Raw genomic sequence first — 22,650 nt, forward strand, 5'->3', positions numbered from 1 at the left:
AAGCTTAGAAGTAATCTTTCATCAGGACATCCCGCCTTCAATGAGTTATTATCACCGGGGGTAGTTGCACATTCGAATGAATGGGTGACCATGTAATATTGTGCATAGTGGGGATCCTTCTCTATAGGTCAAATAAAAAAATGGTTGTCCTGAAGGCACTATCCATTTAAGTGACCTTCGTTAACCGGTTAAGGACTAGGCTGTTTTACAGCTAAATGACCAGAGCAAATTTCACAATTTTGCTATGCGCTTCTTTACATGACTATAACTCAGCAGGTGAATAAAGTTCATCTTTGAATTTTACACTCTTTTTAAAGGACAGATAGGGCTTTGTTTTAGTGGCATTTGTCAGTATATATCATTTTTTTTTTTTTCACTAAAGTGGGCAAAATTGGAAAAAAATGCAAGAATTTAACAATTGCGTCGGTTTATGCTAGCATTTTTCACACACGGTATGAACCACGGCCAAAATTAATCTCCTTTCACATTCTTCCACTTCTCCCGTGCATGGGGATACCAAATATGTGAGCCTTATTCACTGTGCGGGCATGTGCCAGGGCTTGGCATAAAAGGAGGCTTTTTGGCCTTTTCGGTCCAGGAATTTTGCATTTGATTTTATAGCCGCATACTGTTTTCTGGGGGGTGTAATGCTGCTGAAACATTAGAATCACCCCATAAATGACTTCATTCGCACAAGTAGACCCCACAAGGTTTCCTTCAAGGGGTTTATCATATTTTTAGCAAGTCCAGTTTTCTTCTGAAAGTTTCTTGAATAAGATGGAACAAAATAAAATCAGCACTTTTTTAGCAAATGCGTCAGTTTAGGCTAGTATTTTTCACACACGGTATAGACCACGGCCAAAATTCATCTCCTTTCACGTTCTTCCACTTCTCCCGTGCATGGGGATACCAAATATGTGTGCCTTATTCGCTGTGCGGGCATGTGCCAGGGCTTGGCATAAAAGGAGGCTTTTTGGCATTTTCGGTCCAGGAATTTTGCATTTGATTTTAGAGCCGCATACTGTTTTCTGGGGGGCCTAATGCTGCTGAAACATTAGAAACACCCCATAAATGACTTCATTCACACAAGTAGACCCCACAAGGTTTCCTTCAAGGGGTTTATCATATTTTTAGCAAGTCCAGTTATCTTCTGAAAGTTTCTTGAATAAGATGGAACAAAATAAAATCAGCACTTTTTTAGCAAATGCGTCAGTTTAGGCTAGTATTTTTCACACACGGTATAGACCACGGACAAAATTCATCTCCTTTCACGTTCTTCCACTTCTCCCGTGCATGGGGATACCAAATATGTGTGCCTTATTCACTGTGCGGGCATGTGCCAGGGCTTGGCATAAAAGGAGGCTTTTTGGCCTTTTCGGTCCAGGAATTTTGCATTTGATTTTAGAGCCGCATACTGTTTTCTGGGGGGCCTAATGCTGCTGAAACATTAGAATCACCCCATAAATGACTTCATTCACACAAGTAGACCCCACAAGGTTTCCTTCAAGGGGTTTATCATATTTTTAGCAAGTCCAGTTTTCTTCTGAAAGTTTCTTGAATAAGATGGAACAAAATAAAATCAGCACTTTTTTAGCAAATGCGTCAGTTTAGGCTAGTATTTTTCACACACGGTATAGACCACGGCCAAAATTCATCTCCTTTCACGTTCTTCCACTTCTCCCGTGCATGGGGATACCAAATATGTGTGCCTTATTCGCTGTGCGGGCATGTGCCAGGGCTTGGCATAAAAGGAGGCTTTTTGGTCCAGGAATTTTGCATTTGATTTTATAGCAGCATACTGTTTTCTGGGGGGTGTAATGCTGCTGAAACATTAGAATCACCCCATAAATGACTTCATTCACACAAGTAGACCCCACAAGGTTTCCTTCAAGGGGTTTATCATATTTTTAGACAGTCCAGTTTTCTTCTGAAAGTTTCTTGAATAAGATGGAACAAAATAAAATTACCTTTTTTTTTTAACAATTGCGCCAGTTTATGCTAGCTTTTTCACACACAAAATGGACCACGGACAAAATTCATCGCATTTCACATTCTTCCACTTCTCCCGTGCATGGGGATACCAAATATGTGTGCTTTATTCACGGGCATGTGCCAGGGCTTGGCATAAAAGGAGGCTTTTTGGCCTTTTCGGTCCAGGAATTCTGCACTTGACTTTATAGCCGCATACTGTTTTCTGGGGGGCCTAATGCTGCTGAAACATTAGAAACACCCCATAAATGACTTCATTCACACAAGTAGACCCCACAAGGTTTCCTTCAAGGGGTTTATCATATTTTTAGACAGTCCCGTTTTCTTCTGAAAGTTTCTTGAATAAGATGGATCAAAATAAAATTAGCAATTTTTTAGCAAATGCGTCAGTTTATACCAGCATTTTTCACACACGGTATAGACCACGGTCAAAATTAATCTCCGTTCACATTCTGCCACTTCTCCCGTGCATGGGGATACCAAATATGTGGGCCTTATTTATCACATAGAGATGTAGGAGGGCGGACGATAGAAGAAGATTATTTCACAAATCGCTTTTTTTCAAAGCTGGTTTTACAAAACTCAACAGAGTTTCTATAACACTTCCAAAATATCTGCTCTCGAAGCAGAGATCCCAAAATATTCATCTAGGGGTATAATGGGAATTTATTTTTTGGGGTTTTCTAAAATAAGAAATTTCAGGTTAATGCAAATGGAGCTCTCCAGCAGATGAACTTTAGAAAACATCAAACATGACATCCACCCCCCACCCATTCCCTCCCTCACCCTTGGAGTAAAATCAGGGGAAAAATAAAAACGTAATGTAGGGCAAATATATTTTCAACAAATTAACTAAAATCTAATAATTCAGAACAGTGTGGTATTTTTTAAAACATGGCTCAATGCACAGGCCTGGTTGCGAGGGACATGAGGGACAGAAATATCGGGAATCTTTGCGGTGCCCGTCTTTTCTGCAGACGCGGCACTTTTTCTGGGGGTTGCTTCTGGTTGCTGTTGGGGGAATCCGACTGACGAAGTGTCTTTCAGTCAGTCGCGTGACATCCTCAGACTGGGGGCATTCTCGGGTGTCCTGAACATCAAAAATGAGGCCTTCAATAATTTTCTCCTGGAAATCCAGGTATGTGTCTCTGCCTCTGTTTTTTTTATAGAGCACAAATGAGTTGTGGATGGCCACCTGTAACAAATAAATGGCCACCTTTTTGTACCAGGTTTTAGTTTTGCGTTTTACTAAATAGGGCTGTAAAACCTGGTCGCTTAAATCCACCCCCCCCATGTACTTGTTATATTCGGACACGCTCACTGGTTTGTGCTTGTCCGATGTTGCCCCTCTTTCCCTCACTGCCACTGTTCCTGCGGTATGAATCGTGCTTAGCACATACACATCTTTGCGATCCCTGAACTTGACCGCCAGCAATTCCTCAGATGCATAAGCACAGGAGTCCCCCTTTACCATGCGCTTCCCCACTAATTGCTGTGGAAAACCAATTCTGTTTTTGCGCATGGTACCACATGCCCCAGTCCTTGCAGCATGCAAATGCCTAAACAGGGGCACACTGGAATAAAAATTATCACAGTACAGGTGGTACCCCTTGTGAAGCAGAGGCTGCATTATCTCCCACACGATCTTACTGCTGGTGGAAAGATCAGGGGGGCATCCAGGAACATTTATTGTGCGGTCCCGCCCTTCATAAATCCTGAAGGCGGTGGTATATCCTGACCCGCTTTCACACAATTTGTAGAGCTTAACGCCATATCTTGCCCTTTTTGAAGGTAGATATTGGCGAAAGCTAAGTCTGCCATGGAAGTTGAGGAGGGATTCGTCCACACTTACATTCTGCTCAGGGGTGTAGAGTTGCAGAAATAAATTATTCAGGGAATTTATTAGCGGTCTTATTTTGAACAACCGATCCCGGTTTGCATCGGTACTTGGGGGGGCCTGTGCGTTGTCATTGAAGTGGAGGAACCTCATTATTGTCTCATAACGAGACCTGGGCATTACTGCAGAATATACTGGGGTGGCTTGGGCGGGTCTTGTTGACCAGTAAGACCTAATGGAGGGCTTTTTGACAATACCCATATTTAGGGTGAGCCCCAAAAAATTTTTTAATTCCTGCAAATTGGTGGGCGTCCAATCTCTGGCATGGGTGGATGAAGGTTTCTGCCTTATATATTGCGTGGCATATAAATTTGTTTCGTGGACAATCTGATTTAGGATGTCGTCCGTTATAAATAAATGGAAGTAATCCATTTGGACAAAATTTGTATTGTCCACGGTTATGCCAGGAGTGGCCGTAAATCCGTGGATTCTAGGCCCAAAAGATGGGGCAGGTGCCCATACAAGAGCCTGGACTGGAGGGACCAGGCTGTCCCGTGCTACAGCGCTACTTGGCCCTGCACTTTCATGTTCTGCAGTTTCGACTGCATCAGGGACAACGTCCCCTGAAGATGAACCTGAAGTGACGCTGTCATCGTCACTACCTAAAACAGGTTCCATCTCGGACGCCATCTCTGATGCGGTCTCCGACTCAGACCACAGCATGGCGTATGCCTCCTCGGCGCTAAACAACTTCCTCGCCATAACGTAACTAACACTAACACTAACTAAACAAATTTTTTTTTTTTTTTTTTTTTTTTATAAAACACACAAACTAACTGCTATATATATCTACACTACCGCTAACAAAAAAATAAACCGCTATTGCTATATATATTATATATATGTGGATATATATATAATTATATACTCCCTACCTGCCTATTCTAATAGAATAAAAGAAAGAAAGGTAGATAGATAGAAAAAAAGATAGATGGATAGATAGATTGTATAGATAGATAGAAATCTATCTATACAGAGAATGTTTTAGTGTAACTGTATTTTTTTTCACTGTATTCTTCTGGCAGCAATTCTCCCGAGTCTCTTCTTCTCCTCAAACTGAAACAATGTTTGAGGAGAAGAAAAGAGGCAGGAGATTTACTGCCAGAAAAGTCAAAATAAAACAAATGTGGTCGCTGTGATAGGTTTTCACAGCGACCACATGATCAGGGACCATCAGATTGGTCCCTGATACTCTGCCCAGTGCCCAGAGCTGTTGGTAACAGCGAGGGCACAGGGCTGTGTGCACGCGATCGCGTGCACACTGTTTTCTATGCAGAAATGCATGTGATCGCTGTGATTGGTTGTCACAGCGATCACATGTTCAGGGGCCAAAAGATTGACCCCTGACATTCTGCCCAGTGCCCATGGCTGTTAGCAACAGCCAGGGCATAGAGCTGTGTGCACGCGATCGCGCGTGCACAGTCTCTGAAGTGCGGCCGTATATATACTATACGCCGGACTTTAGAGACCCTGGCCGCTGGCCGTATATTTACGGCCAGCGGTCGGGAACCTGTTAAGTTAAGTGAACTCTACCCTGGTAAATGTTTTGAGATCTGGCCAAATATTACATTTTTTACACAAATAATAATTTTTGAGGCCAACACCTAACAGGTATATTACAGAAACATGTATTTGGTAGGATTTTTTTTTTCATTCGCAATTTTCCTTAGGTGAAAGCGACTTAGGCTCTGTTCACATCTGCGTTGGGGTCCCGTTCTGACGTTCTGTCTGAGCTTTTCGTCAGAACAGGACCCTGAACAGACAGGTTTCCGTTTCCATCACCATTGATTTCAATGAGTCGACTACACTATTGCTTCCGGCTAAATGAAGGATCTGGTGCACAACAGAGACAAACGGAAACCATGGGCACCGGATCCGTCACCATTGAAATCAATGGTAATGGGAACGGAAACCTCTGGTTTCCGTTTGTGTCAGTTTGTGTCTGTTCAGGGTCCCCTTCTGACGGAAAGTTCTGACGGAACGTCAGAATGGGACCCCAACGCAGATGTGAACGTAGCCTTAGGGACGATCTAATCACTGTAAAATTATATTAACGTTCAGTACAGAGAGATGTCCACTATGTCTAGAGAAAAAGAAGGTTTCTACATAATTATAGATGGGGATTCTTTACTGTAACAGCAGTAAAACTATAGCTCTTTGCCAGAGAAAAGAGTTCAAGAAGGGCCTGGAGGCCTTTCTTAAGACAAGTTATATGTAATGGCGGGGTAGGGAGACAGACAGGTGAGCCCTAATCTACCCGCCACTCAGTCCCTGCCTACTTGCAACGGCCCATCCTAAGCGACGGCGTACAACTGGGCGACGATCCCTACACTCACTAAGTGCACGACAGACAAACAGACAAGGGTACACAGAAGCTAAGGGAAATGGGGCTGTTGCCCACGGCAACCCCGTGAGCAACAAGAATAGTGAACGAGCCGAGTCAAACCAGGAGTGGACGAGGTACAAAACGCAGAGCAGGAGAATAGTGAACGAGCCGCGTCAAACCAGGAGTGGATGAGGTACAAAACGCAGAGCAGGAGAATAGTCAGTCAAGCCAGGGTCAATATGAAGCAGAAGATAAGTAGTAAGTAGCAGCAGCAGAGCCAGGAAACAGACTGAAAGAATCACAGGCAAAGGAGGAGCAGGAAGTGAAGGTATAAATAGACAGAGGGCGGGAGCTACTCCGTCTGGCCAGGCTGTGATAGGCTCTCCCACTCCTCAGCCTCCCAGGCTGATTGGTGGAAGGGGTCACTCGATCAGAGTTAGGAGCAGGTGCAGAGTGAGTAACCACGGGCGTCGACACAGAAGCTGTGTCAGGCAGATCCTTTACATTATATGTACTAGGTTGCTGGAGATGGATCGTTGATCTGGGGATTTATTCTGATTGCCGCATTTGGAGTCAGGAAGGATTTTTTTTCCCTTAAAGGGGTTTTCCAGCTTCTGACAACTGATCACCTATCAACCGGATAGGTCATCAGTACATGGTCTGCGGGGGTCTGACGCCCGGGCCCCGCACAGACCAGCTGGTCCCGTGCCTCCGTGCACCGCATGCACAAGCCGGGAACATTTAGCTCCGGCCACGGAATAGTGGCCGAGCTGCAGACCTGCAGTTCTGCAGCACAGCCGCTATGTTATGTATGGAGCCATCTGCTTCGGGCTCCGTCCATAGCATTATGTGCCACAACATCCGGTGCCTGCAGGCCACCGGAGCGGCTTATCGGTGCGGGGTCCGGGTGTCGGACCCGCACCGATGACATACTGATGACCTATCCGGTGGATAGGTCATCAGTTGTCAGAAGTTGGACAACCCCTTTAAGAGGAGGAAATTGGCAACCAAATAGGGCTTTTTGCATTCCTCTGAATCAAAACCGTAGGAGAATAGGTTGAACTTGAGCTTGTCTTTTTCCAACCTTACTATGTTACGTAGGTGCCACTGGGAGAAGTTGTGTAGGAAATCCTACCCAACCTATGATGGTGCAGCCTAACATCACAGTAGGAAGAACAACTGCAATCCTGGAAATGTTGGAGTGGGTATGTTGTACGTTTCTAGATGTATTTCTACAAACTGCCTTTTTGCTGTGGGTGGGTAAGGGGCAGTCCTAAATTTTGTTATGGGCCTTTACAAGAACTTGCTATGCCACTTCCTTCGCTGTATTGTAGCATGCAGCAGCAGTTTCATCCTATTCCAATATATGTAATCTAGGACATATGTCCCAATAGCAAAGCACTTAAACCATAAATATACCTAATTGCAACCATCTTTGTCTAATTTAGCAGTAATCGAGGCAGACAATCCTCCAATGAAGAGACCGCGTGTGCAGGTCAGAGCTTCAACACTCAACTGGTTTGTTTTCCAACTCGACTACAAATAAACAGATTGGAGCGTTATACAGAACAGGCTCCCGAGTCATAACAAGCAATTAACCGACTCAAAATGATATCTCTCGCAGAGCGAGGATTACGAATAAGAAGCTCATACTGACACATACGATTTACTGATTATATTACATGTTACCATCATTTGTAGAGTCTTCAACATATCACTAAAGATAAAGCAAACCTATCAGTACAAGGACACTGAACACAAATGCAGGAAATACTAAGTGTATTATATATTTTTATATATTTTTTGTTAAACACGTGAACAGATCCCATCCGAACAAAGTTGGAGAACCTTTCATTGCCATCATTTATGAAATAATGAGGCTTGTGGTACAATTGTAGGTTACTGGTGAACCAGTGGTTTAGCGTACACCCCTGATGGCCCAGTGGTTTGGAGTACACCCCTGATGGCCCAGTGGTTTGGAGTACGCCCCTGATGGCCCAGTGGTTTGGGGTACGCCCCTGATGGCCCAGTGGTTTGGGATACGCCCCTTATGGCCCAGTGGTTTGGGGTACGCCCCTGATGGCCCAGTGGTTTGGGGTACGCCCCTAATGGCCCAGTGGTTTGGGGTACGCCCCTGATGGCCCAGTGGTTTGGGGTACGCCCATGATGGCCTAGTGGTTTGGGGTACACCCCTTCTGGTCCAGTGGTTTAGCGTACGCCCCTGATGGCCCAGTGGTTTAGCGTATGCCCCTGATGGCCCTGTGGTTTAGCGTACGCACCTGATGGCCCAGTGGTTTAGAGTACGCCCCTGATGGCCCAGTGGTTTAGGGTACGCCCCTGATGGCCCAGTGGTTTAGGGTACGCCCCTGATGACCCAGTGGTTTAGGGTACGCCCCTGATGGCCCAGTGGTTTAGGGTACGCCCCTGATGGCCCAGTGGTTTAGGGTACACCCCTGATGGCCCGGTGGTTTGGGGTATGCCCCTGATGGCCTAGTGGTTTGGGGTACGCCCCTTCTGGTCCAGTGGTTTAGCGTACGCCCCTGATGGCCCAGTGGTTTAGCGTATGCCCCTGATGGCCCTGTGGTTTAGAGTACGCCCCTGATGGCCCAGTGGTTTAGGGTACGCCCCTGATGGCCCAGTGGTTTAGGGTACGCCCCTGATGGCCCAGTGGTTTAGGGTACGCCCCTGATGGCCCAGTGGTTTAGGGTACGCCCCCGATGGCCCAGTGGTTTAGGGTACGCCCCTGATGGCCCAGTGGTTTAGGGTACGTCCCCTGATGGCCCAGTGGTTTAGGGTACGCCCCTGATGGCCCAGTGGTTTAGGGTACGCCCCTGATGACCCAGTGGTTTAGGGTACGCCCCTGATGGCCCAGTGGTTTAGGGTACGCCCCTGATGGCCCAGTGGTTTAGGGTACGCACCTGATGACCGAGTGGTTTGGGGTAGGCCCATGATGGCCTAATGGTTTAGAGTACGCCCCTGATGGCCCAGTGGTTTAGAGTACGCCCCTGATGGCCCAGTGGTTTAGAGTACGCCCCTGATGGCCCAGTGGTTTAGGGTACGCCCCTGATGGCCCAGTGGTTTAGGGTACACCCCTGATGGCCCAGTGGTTTAGGGTACGCCCCTGATGACCCAGTGGTTTAGGGTACTCCCCTGATGACCCAGTGGTTTAGGGTACGCCCCTGATGGCCCAGTGGTTTAGGGTACGCCCCTGATGACCGAGTGGTTTGGGGTACGCCCATGATGGCCTAATGGTTTAGAGTACGCCCCTGATGGCCCAGTGGTTTAGGGTACTCCCCTGATGACCCAGTGGTTTAGGGTACGCCCCTGATGACCCAGTGGTTTAGGGTACAACCCTGGAGACCCAGTGGTTTAAACAACATCTCTGTTGACCCAGTGGTACGGAGGACATCACAGATGACTCACTAATTTGGAGGACATCCTTGGTCAGGTTATGCTTTAGAGCACATCCCTGATGATTCAGTTGTTTAGAGGACATTCTTGGGGATCCAGGGGTTTAGAGGACATCCCCAATGACCCAGTGGATACTTGCCTGTCTTCAGGCTCCAGAATTGTTGTTGTTTTGACCGGAAGCTGGTCCCAGGCTGATTGTGGTTACCTGCTACTTTCTGCTTTGATCTGTGTGGTTTGGTAGCGGGAGAACGGAGATGCTTTCAGATAACAGTAGATCCATTCAGGTGGAAGTTCTCCGAGTACATGAGCAGTGGCGCCTCTATTAAAAATATAATAAGTAGAGCACAAAGTGATGGCATCATATCTTATGAGGCTGCTGTGTTTTTACAGCTTTGAGCTGATATTTTGGCTCTTGGCAAATAAGCGCAAGACAGCGTCAGAGTGGCCAGGTACAGCGTGATCGCGCCAGAACAACTATATTTCGTGAGATCACGCTGTACCTGGCCGCTCTGCAGCTGGCTCGCTCTGATTGGTCAGCGTCAGAGGCAGGGAAGCGCTCCACCTCAAAAGAATGAAGGCAGTTTATTACTGTTTGCTAACTACAGCAAATTAGTATATTCGGAGCAAACACAGCAGTGGGCCATATCTCTAGAACGGGGAGGGGGGTCAAGAAAAAACAAAGGCGTTAACCTGTTCCACTTATATGACCTAGTGACAGGTCCTCTTTAAGGATGAGGCCAACTATGTATTTGGCTAGGAGGTAGAAGAAACCTTCCCGCACTTTTCTTTACTGAAATTGACACCAAGCAAAATGAAGCCACACCCATGTAGTCTAGCCACACCCCTTTAACTCCCCAGCTAAAACATGGAGAAAACCAGGGTATGAAAAACCTTGCTTTTCCGCCACCTTTCTTTAAGGTTTCTTTCAGGAATGTGAGGATACCCGTTCAGACTAACCAATCGGCAAGTGTTTGCTATTTTATTTGTATTTTTTTCATTTCTCAGTTTAGTGTCCCTTTAAATCTTTATAGATGGACTTTTGGATGTAGTAGTCCTTTAGTATTGTGGTTGTAGCCATCAAGATCAAGTAATACAAGCTGGATAAATCTTCCAGAAGCAGGAACCCGGACCCGTGCCTTGTACAATGAACCAGATGATCCAGACACATCTGTTTTCCTAGTTACACAATGTAACGCACTTGATAAAAAACTGCAATTCAATATGTTTCCTTTCACCAACCTACTCATTCACGATCATTCACCTTGGAAGAACAACATCAACTGATTTGATTGGCGTTTCTTAAATAATAAAATAATCAATATCGGGACAGGGGAGCGTTGGCGGAAACTTGGAAAACTACGGCAAAATTCCTAGTAAAGTCTGCGGCTCTGTGTAATGAAGAGCAGCTGCCATGGATTAAGATTTCTGAGTGCTCAGAGACCTATAGCGTGCCTGAACCTCTTTACTTAGTCTATGGGATTTCTCTCCGGTGCTCACTAGACCCTTCGCAGCGAACACCGCTTTACTGTACTTCAGGTCTTTAACCTTTCCTTGCATGTTTTATTAAATGTACAACAGAATGAAATAAGACATTTTAACAAAACATCACCGTCTAGTCAATTCAGTTATTTGATATGTGATATATCCTTGAGAACCTTGAATAAATTACATTGTGGAATTGAATTATTAACAATTCCTTAAAGGAACCCTTACCCTTGAAATGAATAATAAAATTAAACAGAAGAAAAAGTTGTCCATAGCATTTGTCAGTCTTCTACAAGAAATCTTCCTCCTGATCTCTTCCATTTTTGACCGGCTGTAAGTGGTTTTGCAAGCGGATTAGAACTACGCATTCCTGGTCTCCTATTTCAGATAATGGGGGAGAGCTCCTGCTGCAGCCAGTTGCCTTAGGCCTCATTCACATGAGCGTATCAGATTCACACGCGTGAAAAACGCTCGTGAATCTGATCCGTGTGTGTTGCTTTATGCACCAGTGTGCTTTGCCAGGGGCATGCGTTATTCACGCACTCGCAAAGCACATCTTTTTTTTAATTTGCAATTTAATTGATTCGCAAATCACGCACCGCGCACGCATGTGCATCCGTGTGCAGTGCGTGGTTTTCACGCACCCATTGACTTCAATGGACGCGTAGGTGCGAGAAAACGCACCAATATAGGACATGCAGTGAGTTTCACGCAGCGGACTCTCGCTGCGTGAAAAATCACGCATGTGTGAACGGCCCTATTGAAATCAACGGGTCCGTGTGCTGCGCGTTGTTTCAAAAAAAAAAAAAGAAAGAAAAAGAAGAGGTTAATGCTCTGAGATTGTCTGGTTTAGAAAACCCGTTTTGACATACGGGATTTGGAATCTCCATTATTTTGCCAGATCGCAGAGAGGCTACAAAGAGCGTCTTGCAAAATTGGTGCAAGGGAAAAGTGGTGCAAATTCCGCCTTTCCATTTTTAGGGGCCCATTGTAAGCCGCAATTTGATTGGTTGTCATGGACAACTGCTCCACTTTTCCTGTGCACCGTGTTGATAAATCTTTCTCAGCGACTGTATCCAAACCTATGTGATCACCATCCTAATCGTCTCACAAGTTGGATCTTCACAGAGTCGTGTAACCCCGGGCCGGTTACCCTGATTTATTACATGTAACCTGTTCCATTATTTTAGATTGTGTTTTACCCTCATTATTATTTTGATCTCCACTCGGGATTTACTCCGTGTAGAAGAAGCGCCGACTCCTTTAAACTTAAACTTCAACCGTTTCCTTTGTGATAAAATATTTCCATACTGGAGAAAGGATGGAGAACATAAAGTGTACATTGATTGTCCTGGATCCGGGCCGTAAAGAACCGTGTTTACCGAGGTCGCTTTATACAAAGAACCATTGTTTCAGGAGAAATGACCTGCATCCCTGTCCGACCCATGAAAACCAGTCTTGCATATGGTTTTTAACCCATTCCCGGCATAGCCTCTGTGTACTGTAACATTATCTGTAGTCTCGGCTATGACGATGATTATAGAATTTAATGTCTTTATTGTAATTCTCTATTATAGGAAGATTCTTGGGAAATTTTACTTCTGGACGCCGGGGTTCTATGCTGCTTTGCCCGCATCATACGTTGCTATTCTGATCGAAAGGAAAAGCAGGTAATTTATTTTTATTTTTATTTTATTTTATTTATGTCATTTAATGATAAATTAATTAAACTTTTTTTTTAGGTAATAGTATAAAAAGTAATTCTCTAATGTTATGATGATGTTGGAAAGAGTCCCCGCAAGGACGGGAGACATCCAGACCCGTCAGTTTAGACTGGAGTTTTCAGCAGCCTGTTTTCTGTCAGTAGACTTTAACCCTATGATTTTATATATTTATCTTTCCGTTTCCGAGCTGAGCTGCTAAGCTATTTTTCTCTCTCATTTCTCACTGTTTAGTTACATGTGAATGAATGAAAAAATACAGGTTATCTATACCTACATCATTTAGAGAAAAAAGACAGGGAGGCAGTACTATCTGAGCCTACGTCATATACAGAGAAACAAAGGGATGCACTAATATCTGCGCATACATATAATACATTGAGAAACAGTGAGACAGCACTATCTGTACCTACATCATTAACAGGAAGAGAGAGGGAGGCAGTACTATCCATATCTGCGTCGTTAACAAGGGGAAAAAGGTAGATAGTACTATCTTTGCCTACATCATTTACAGTTAGAGACAGGGAGGCAGTACTATCTGTTCCTATATAATTTACAGGGAGACGGCACTATCTGTAACTATATCAGTTCCAGTGAGAGACAGGGAGGCAGTACTATCTTTACCTACATCATTATCAAGGGGAGGCAGGTAATCAGCGATATCCATACCTACATAATTTACAGGCAGAGAGGGAGGCAGCAATATCTATGCCTACATCATTTACAGTGAAAGACAGGGAGGCAGTACTATATGCGCCTACATCAATAACGAGAGACAGGAAGGCACTACTATCTGCACCTACATCATTTACAGGGACGGAGAGGGAGGCTGTACTGTCTGTACCCACATCATTTAGGCTTTGTTCACACGGAACCCTTGCATCACGGAGACAAACGGAAACCATTGGCACCGGATCCGTCACCATTAAAATCAATGGTGATGGAAACGGAAACCTATGGTTTCCATTTGTGTCTGTCAGGGCTCCGTTCCAAAGGAAAGCCCAGACAGAACGTCGGAACGGAGCCCTAGCGCAGATGTGAACGAAGCCTTACAGGGAGGGAGAGGGAGGCTGTACTATCTGTACCCACATCATTTACAGAGAGGGAGGCAGTACTATCTGTGCCTACATAATTTACAGGGAGGCAGTACTATCTGTACCCACATCATTTACAGGGAGGGAGAGGGAGGCAGTACTATCTGTGCCTACATCATTAACAAGGGCAGACTGGGAGGCAGCGCTATATGTATCTACATCATTAACAAGGAGAGGTGGAGGCAGCACTTTATAAATAATTTACAGTGACATACATGGAAGCAGTACTATCTGTGCCTATATCATTTACAGTGAGAGACAGTCAGGCAGTCCTATCTGTATCTACTTCATGTATAATGAGAGGCAGGGAGGCAGTACTATCTGTATCTACATAATTTACAGTGAGAGGCAGGGAGGCAGTACTAGCTGTGCCTATATCATATACAGTGAGAGACAGGTAGGCAGTTCTATCTGTGCCTATATAATTTACGTTGAACGACAGGGGAAAAGTACTTTGTGCCATTAGAAACCTGCTATTTATGCAATTCCTCCCCAAAAAATTTTAATGGGGAAGCTTCACTTTGAAATGCAAAAAAAGTAATGCAGTAAGATTTTTCGCAACTGATAGTCCAGCAATTGTCTCCGGAAGGTAATAGTGAAACATTTAACACTAGAATCACTTTATGCTGTGCTGTAATAAAAAAAAATTGGCAACATGTTTTGCTTTATGGCTTTCTTTAAGTTAGGAAAACTTCTGTACTGATTTTGTTCTAGTTCACTCATGCCTGGGAAAGACTGAGACCAACTATAGCCATCTGCTTCTACAAGGGTGTGCACCCAGCTTTCCCAGAGACCTGAATGGCAAATCTGACTACATATATAGGAGTAGGGGATATTCCATTACTTACATAAGCGTGTTGTTCTTTTAGGAGAATGGGATATCTAGTTACATAGTTTGTACGGTTGAAAAAAGACACATGTCCATCAAGAAGACACTGTCTGTCCCTAATGGCAGCCATATTGGTTGTTATCCAGCTTTACCACATGGCCGTAGATTTCATCTATCCGTAAATACAGATCCGTAGTGATTTATAGTCATCCGTAAATCATTCGCATATACGGAAGGGTGTCCTTCAATACGGTCCGTAGTGCATCCGTATTTACGGATCCGAAAAAAAAACCAGGGAGGAATCTTGGGTAATCCCCTGGCGTTGCATAGCAACGCTTTCGTAATTACGGAAGCGCTCATAGACTTCTATGGGGAGTCCGTGCCATAATTACCGACAAAAAAAAGGACGTGTTCGATCATTTCTACAGCACGGACACCCATCCGTGAAAATACGGAAATGTGTCCGTAGCCCATAGAAAATGAATGGGTCCGTAATTACGGATGAAAAATACGGTCGTGTGCATGGGGCCTTATATGGTTATAGTTACTGGTCAGAGAAGGGGGCAAAAGCCGAATTGTTATTTTGGGAAGGTTTGCTTTATCTTCCTCCCCTCTACTGTAATTGTATAGAGTTTTTTTCTTAAAGGGAGGAACAGAGCTTTTGCAGTGGTTCTCCATTTTACCGAAAAGATTCTCCCCCCCCCCCCCCACCAATCACAGGGCTCGGGGGGACAGAAGGGCATGTCCTGTGAGTCTCCTCCTATTCTACAACACATAGGATTTGTGCACTCTTTTCTATAACATAAGCATTTTTTGCACTTTATTATATAACACACTTCCTTTTCTACACGATTTCATGATAGACGTTCATCAACATTCTATGATCTGACAAATACAAATTTGCGCATTATTCTATGACTTTTGCACAATTCTATAATGTAGGTGCTTTTATACAGTATGCTATGTGTTTATTTTACTGTTCTATAGCATGGGCAACTTTTCATACTCTATTCTATAACATAGGCACTTTCTTGTAATCTTCTATAGCATGGGCACTTTTCTATACTCTATTCTATATCATAGGCACTTTCTTGTACTCTCTTCTATAACATGGACACTTTTCTATACTCTATTCTATATCATAGGCACTTTCTTGTACTCTCTTCTATAACATGGACACTTTTCTATACTCTATTCTATTCTCTAATTCTATAACGTAGGTGCTTTTATACAGTATGCTATGTGTTTATTTTACTGTTCTATAACATGGGCAACTTTTCATACTCTATTCTATAACATAGGCACTTTCTTGTACTCTCTTCTATAACATGGAGACTTTTCTATACTCTATTCTATAACATAGGCACTTTCTTGTACTCTCTTCTATAACATGGACACTTTTCTATACTCTATTCCATAACATAGGCACTTTCTTGTACTCCTATAACATGGACACTTTTCTATACTCTATTCTATAACATAGGCACTTTCTTGTACTCTCTTATATAACGGACACTTTTCTATACTCTATTCTATTCTCTAATTCTATAACGTAGGTGCTTTTATACAGTATGCTATGTGTTTATTTTACTGTTCTATAGCATGGGCAACTTTTCATACTCTATTCTATAACATAGGCACTTTCTTGTAAGCTTCTATAGCATGGGCACTTTTCTATACTCTATTCTATATCATAGGCACTTTCTTGTACTCTTTTCTATAACATGGACACTTTTCTATACTCTATTCTATAACATAGGCACTTTCTTGTACTCTCTTCTATAACATGGACACTTTTCTATACTCTATTCCATAACATAGGCACTTTCTTGTACTCCTATAACATGGACACTTTTCTATACTCTATTCTATAACATAGGCACTTTCTTGTACTCTCTTCTATAACATGGACACTTTTCTATACTCTATTCTATAACATAGGCACTTTCTTGTACTCTCTTCTATAACATGGACACTTTTCTATACTCTATTCTATAACATAGGCACTTTCTTGTACTCTCTTCTATAACATGGACACTTTTCTATACTCTATTCTATTCTCTAATTCTATAACGTAGGTGCTTTTATACAGTATGCTATGTGTTTATTTTACTGTTCTGTAACATGGGCAACTTTTCATACTCTATTCTATAACATAGGCACTTTCTTGTAATCTTCTATAACATGGGCAATTTTCTATACTCTATTCTATAACATAGGCACTTTCTTGTAATCTTCTATAACATGGGCACTTTTCTATACTCTATTCTATAACATAGGCACTTTCTTGTACTATTCTATAACATGGACACTTTTCTATACTCTATTCGATAATATAGGCACTTTCTTGTACTCTCCTATAACATGGGCACTTTTCTATACTCTATTCTATAACATAGGCACTTTCTTGTAATCTTCTATAACATGGGCACTTTTCTATACTCTATTCTATAACATAGGCACTTTCTTGTACTCTTCTATAACATGGACACTTTTCTATACTCTATTCGATAATATAGGCACTTTCTTGTACTCTCCTATAACATGGGCACTTTTCTATACTCTATTCTATAACATAGGCACTTTCTTGTAATCTTCTATAACATGGGCACTTTTCTATACTGTATTCGATAACATAGGCAATTTTCTTACTGTATTCTATAAACTAGGTTTTTAGACTCTATTCTATAGCATTGGAATTTTCTTGTACCCTCTTCTATGACATAGACACGTTCTTGTATTTTTTTCTATAACGTGGATGCTTTCCCTTACTCTATTTTATAACATAGGCACTTTCTTGTACTCTCTTCTATAACACGGTCACTTTTCTATTATCTATTCGATAACATAGGCTCTTTATTCTCTAGCATTGGAACTTTCTTATGTCTTCTATAACGTGAGCACTTTTCCATACTCTATGCTATAACTTAGGCATTTTTTTCATACTTTATTCTGTAACATAGATATTTCCTTGTACTCTCTTCTAAAGCGGGAACTTTTGCACACTTTTCTACAACAAGTGTTTTTCTATAAATAGACACTTGTAATGTTAGATTTTTCCCTTGACTAGATTAATTCCAGGACAATCTCTCTTCATCTCCACCTCTGCTATCCTCCAGAAGCCTTGCAACCAGCATGGGGAGGCAAAAACAGGACAGGGTGTATGTTAGAAAGTTGCACCGTTACAATTGTTGCCTATAAGGTAGTGAAATACAGGCCCCTGTAAAAACCACAAGTGCGCCCACCTCCGTCTGATAGTGGTCACTGCAGGACATAATGTACACTGCTGGTCACGTGTACATAGGGAAGATTTCGGCACCACTCCAGCATCCTTCGCTGGGCTGCCATACCAGCTCGTGACAGAATGTGAGGACTTAACAGGTGCTGCTTGTAATGTGGGAGCGGTTTCTCAAATATCCGCGAAGCAGCTCGCTCAGCGTTTCCCTACTCTTCCCAAGCGTGGGGTGTCTCTTTCATTGAGAATTGGGATCATTGTGAATACTTGAGAAGGACATCTGTCTCCCGTTACCACGTCCTGGTGGCATCTGCCTCTGGTCACCAGCTGTAACAGATAGCTATTTATTACAAATGGCTTTGTATGTGTTAATGTGTCCTGATAATTGCCATTATCTACCATGTAACTGCTGTGGGTCTACTGATGAACGCTGTTCTGCATCTGTCAATCATGGAAAGGCAAATTACATTCAGATAGAACATCATATAATACCTAAAAAAAAATCCAGCATTACCGGGACCTATTCAATTCTAGATTATCAAGTAACCTTGACTATTAGATGGTCATTACATTTTCCTGTAGGGTAGAGAATCTTAAAGGGGACCTGTCACTAGTTTAGTATTGCCCTATCTCCTAGCTAATCTGTTAGGCGCTGCCACACTGATAATACTAGTGAAAATGGTGTCCTAAAAGTTTTGTTTAAAAAAAGTTATGAGCTTTTTTCCTAAATATGTAAATTAGCCTATATTAGACAAGTGGGAGGTAACAGCAGCGATTCTCCAGAGGTGGAGCCTCCTCACAGCCTCTGACGCTGTCCTATCAGCATGAAGTCACTTCACACAGTGTGAGAGACTGAGGCTGGAGGGAAGGGGATCACTTCAAATAGCCATATCTCGGGCAGTGGACCACCTAGAACAGCGGTTCTGGTGGTATACGGAAGAGGAGATTCTAATCTTTCATTGCAGTTCTAGCTGTGACACAACCGTAGATATCGCCAGTTGAATACACAGTTGGGAATGGAAGCTGTATACTATATGATCACGCTGTGTTGCTGGGCAGAGAAGGGGGAGAAGCTGTGTTCTGATTGGACAGAAAACATTACACCGTCCAGAGTGAAAAGAAAGAGTCACCTCCTATTAGGTTATTAGAGCCACATTAGCGTATTTAGAAAAATGCTCATAACTTTGCAAATAATAAATGTTTTTTTTTAAAACCACTCACACTGTAGTTATCAGCATCATAGCGCCTATTAGATTAGTTAAGAGATAGGGAATTAATAAACTAGTGACAGATCCTCTTTTAATGAAGAGAGCCAAAAATAAAATATTATTTGGCAAGCTTTCAGAATTTTTTTGATTATGGATAATAGGAGTCTTACTTTATTATGTATATTTCCTTAACCCCTTAAGGACACAGCCTGTTTTGGCCTTGTGGCACAGCCGATTTTTGCAAATCTGACGTGTCACTTTTTGTGGTAATAACTCCGGAACGCTTTTGCCTATCCAAGCGATTCGGAGATTGTTTTCTCGTGACATATTGTACTTTATGATACTGAAAAAATGTCGTCGTTAAATTCAATATTTATTTGTAAAAAACACCAAAATTTAGAGAAAATTTGCAAAAATCTGCATTTTTCTAAATTGTAATGTATCTGCTTGTAAAACAGATAGTTATACCACACAAAATAGTTACTAGTTAACATTTCCCATATGTCTACTTTATATTTGCATCGTTTTTTGAACGTGCTTTTATTTTTCTTGGACGTTACAAGGCTTAGAACTTTAGCAGCAATTTCTCGCATTTTTAAGAACATTTCAAAAGGCTATTTTTTCAGGGACCAGTTCAGTTCTGAAGTGGCTTTGAGGGCCTTATATATTAGAAACCCCCTATAAAACACCCCATTTTAAAAACTGCACCCCTCAAAGTATTCAAAACCACATTCAGATTTTTTTTTTAACCCTTTAGGTATTTCACAGGAAATAAAGCAAAGTAGAGGTGAAATGTACAAATTTCAATTTTTTTTTACTAAATTCATTTGTAATACAGTTTTTCCTGTAACACAGAAGGTTTTACCCAAGAAATGCAACTCAATATTTATTGCCCAGATTCTGCAATTTTTAGAAATATCCCACATGTCGCCCTAGTGCGGTAATTGACTGAAATACCGGCCTCAGAAGCAAAGGAGCACCTGGTGGATTTTGGGGCCTCTATTTTATTAGAATATATTTTAGGCACCATGTCCGGTTTGAAGAGGTCTTGTGGTGCCAAAACAGTGGAAACCCCCCAAAAGTGACCCCATTTTGGAAACTACACCCCTCAAGGAATTTTTCAAGAGGTATGGTTAGCATTTTTAGCCCACAGGTTTTTTGCTAAATTTATTGGAACTGGTCTGTGAAAATGAAAATCTTTTTTTCTGAAAAAACATACGATGTTTTAGTTTTTACAAGGAATAAAGGAGAAAAAGCACCCCAACATTTGTAAAGCAATGTCTCCCGATTACGGCAATACCCCATATGTGGTAATAAACTGCTGTTTGGACCCACGGCAGGGCTCAGAAGGGAACGAAGGCCATTTGGGTTTTGGAGCGCAGATTTTGCTGGAATGGTTTTCGGTGCCATGTCGTGTTTGCAAAGCCCTGGAGGGATCATAACAGTGGAAACTCCCTAATAGTGACCCCATTTTGGAAACTACACCCCTCAAGGAATTTTTCAAGAGGTATAGTTAGCATTTTTAGCCCACAGGTTTTTTGCTAAATTTATTGGAACTGGTCTGTGAAAATGAAAATCTACTTTTTTTCTGAAAAAACATACGATGTTTTAGTTTTTACAAGGAATAAAGGAGAAAAAGCACCCCAACATTTGTAAAGCAATGTCTCCCGATTACGGCAATACCCCATATGTGGTAATAAACTGCTGTTTGGACCCACGGCAGGGCTCAGAAGGGAACGAGGGCCATTTGTGTTTTGGAGCGCAGATTTTGCTGGAATGGTTTTCGGTGCCATGTCGTGTTTGCAAAGCCCTGGAGGGATCATAACAGTGGAAACTCCCTAATAGTGACCCCATTTTGGAAACTACACCCCTCAAGGAATTTTTCAAGAGGTATAGTTAGCATTTTTAGCCCACAGGTTTTTTGCTAAATTTATTGGAACTGGTCTGTGAAAATGAAAATCTACTTTTTTTCTGAAAAAACATACGATGTTTTAGTTTTTACAAGGAATAAAGGAGAAAAAGCACCCCAACATTTGTAAAGCAATTTCTCCCGATTACAGCAATACCCCATATGTGGTAATAAACTGCTGTTTGGACCCACGGCAGGACTCAGAAGGGAACGAGGACCATTTGGATTTTGGAGCGCAGATTTTGCTGGATTGGTTTTCGGTGCCATGTCGTGTTTGCAAAACCCTGGAGGGATCATAACAGTGGAAACTCCCCAAAAGTGACCCCATTTTGGAAACTACACCCCTCAAGGAATTTTTCTAGGCGTATAGTTAGCATTTTGACCCCAGACGGTTTTTGCTGAACTTATGGGAATTATGCAGTGAAATTGAAAATCTAAATTTTTTTCTAATAAAATGTAGTTTTAGCTCAGATTTTTTCATTTTTACAATAGATAAAGGAAAAAAAAACACCCCAATATTTGTAAAGCAAACTCTTCTGAGCACAGCAATACCCCATATGTGGTAATAAACTGCTGTTTGGACACACGGCGGGGCTTAGAATGGACAGAGCACCATTTGACTTTTGGAGCTCAAGTTTTGCTGGAATGGTTTGCGGCCCCATGTCACATTTGCAAAGCCACTGAGGGGCCAAAATAGTGCAAACTCGGCAAAAGTGACCCCATTTGGGAAACTATACCCCTCGTGGAATTTATCTAGCGGTATAGTGAGCATTTTGACCCCACAGTTTTTTTTGCTGAATTATTGGAATTATGCAGTGAAAATGAAAATCTACATTCTTTCCACTAAAATGTTGAATTTTTTTCATTTTCACAAGGAATAAAGGAGAAAAAGCGCCCCACCAATTGTAAACCAATTTCTCCCGAGTACGGCAATACCCTATATGTGGTTATAAACTGCTGCTTGGATGCACCACAGGGCTCAGAATGGCAGGAGTGCTACTTGGCATGTAGATTTTAGTTGATTGTTTTTTGGGCGCCATGTCGCATTTGCAGAGCCCCTGAGGTACCCGTACAGTAGAAACCCCTGAGATGTGACTCCATTTTGGAAACTATACCCCTCAGGGTGATCATCTAGGGGTGTACTGAGCATTTTGATCCCACAGGTGTTTCATAGATTGTATTAGAATGAGGCAGTATGAAAATGAAAAAAAAAAAATTTTCCCCAAAAATATGTAGTTTTGCACCCAATTTTTTTTCCACAAGGGGTAATATTAGAAAAAACCACACATAATTTGTTACCCAATTTCTCCCGAGTACGGCAATACCCCATGTGTGGCCCTAAACTGCTGTTTGGGCACATGGCAGAGCTCAAAATGGAAGGAGTGCCATGTGGCTTTTAGAGCACAGATTTTGCTGGACTGGTGTATGGGCGCCATGTCGCATTTGCAGAGCGTTCTTAGGTACCAGAGTAGAGTGTAAAACCATGAGAAGTGACCACATTTTAGGTATATGCCATTTTAGTGCACAATTTTAGTGCACAATATTT

The 22,650-nt window shown here is 42.5% G+C and overlaps 1 protein-coding gene across 1 annotated transcript in view; it reads left to right on the forward strand.

Moving 5' to 3' along the window:
• TMEM135 (transmembrane protein 135) overlaps positions 1–22,650 on the forward strand; it is a 322,554-nt gene that overhangs the window by 55,499 nt on the left and 244,405 nt on the right. The window contains exon 3 of the mRNA XM_075851438.1: positions 12,686–12,778. Within this exon, the coding sequence (XP_075707553.1) occupies positions 12,686–12,778 (93 nt within the window). The remainder of the gene's footprint in view (positions 1–12,685; positions 12,779–22,650) is intronic.

The sequence above is a fragment of the Rhinoderma darwinii genome, chromosome 2, assembly GCF_050947455.1.
Source record: "Rhinoderma darwinii isolate aRhiDar2 chromosome 2, aRhiDar2.hap1, whole genome shotgun sequence".
NCBI lineage: Eukaryota > Metazoa > Chordata > Amphibia > Anura > Rhinodermatidae > Rhinoderma > Rhinoderma darwinii.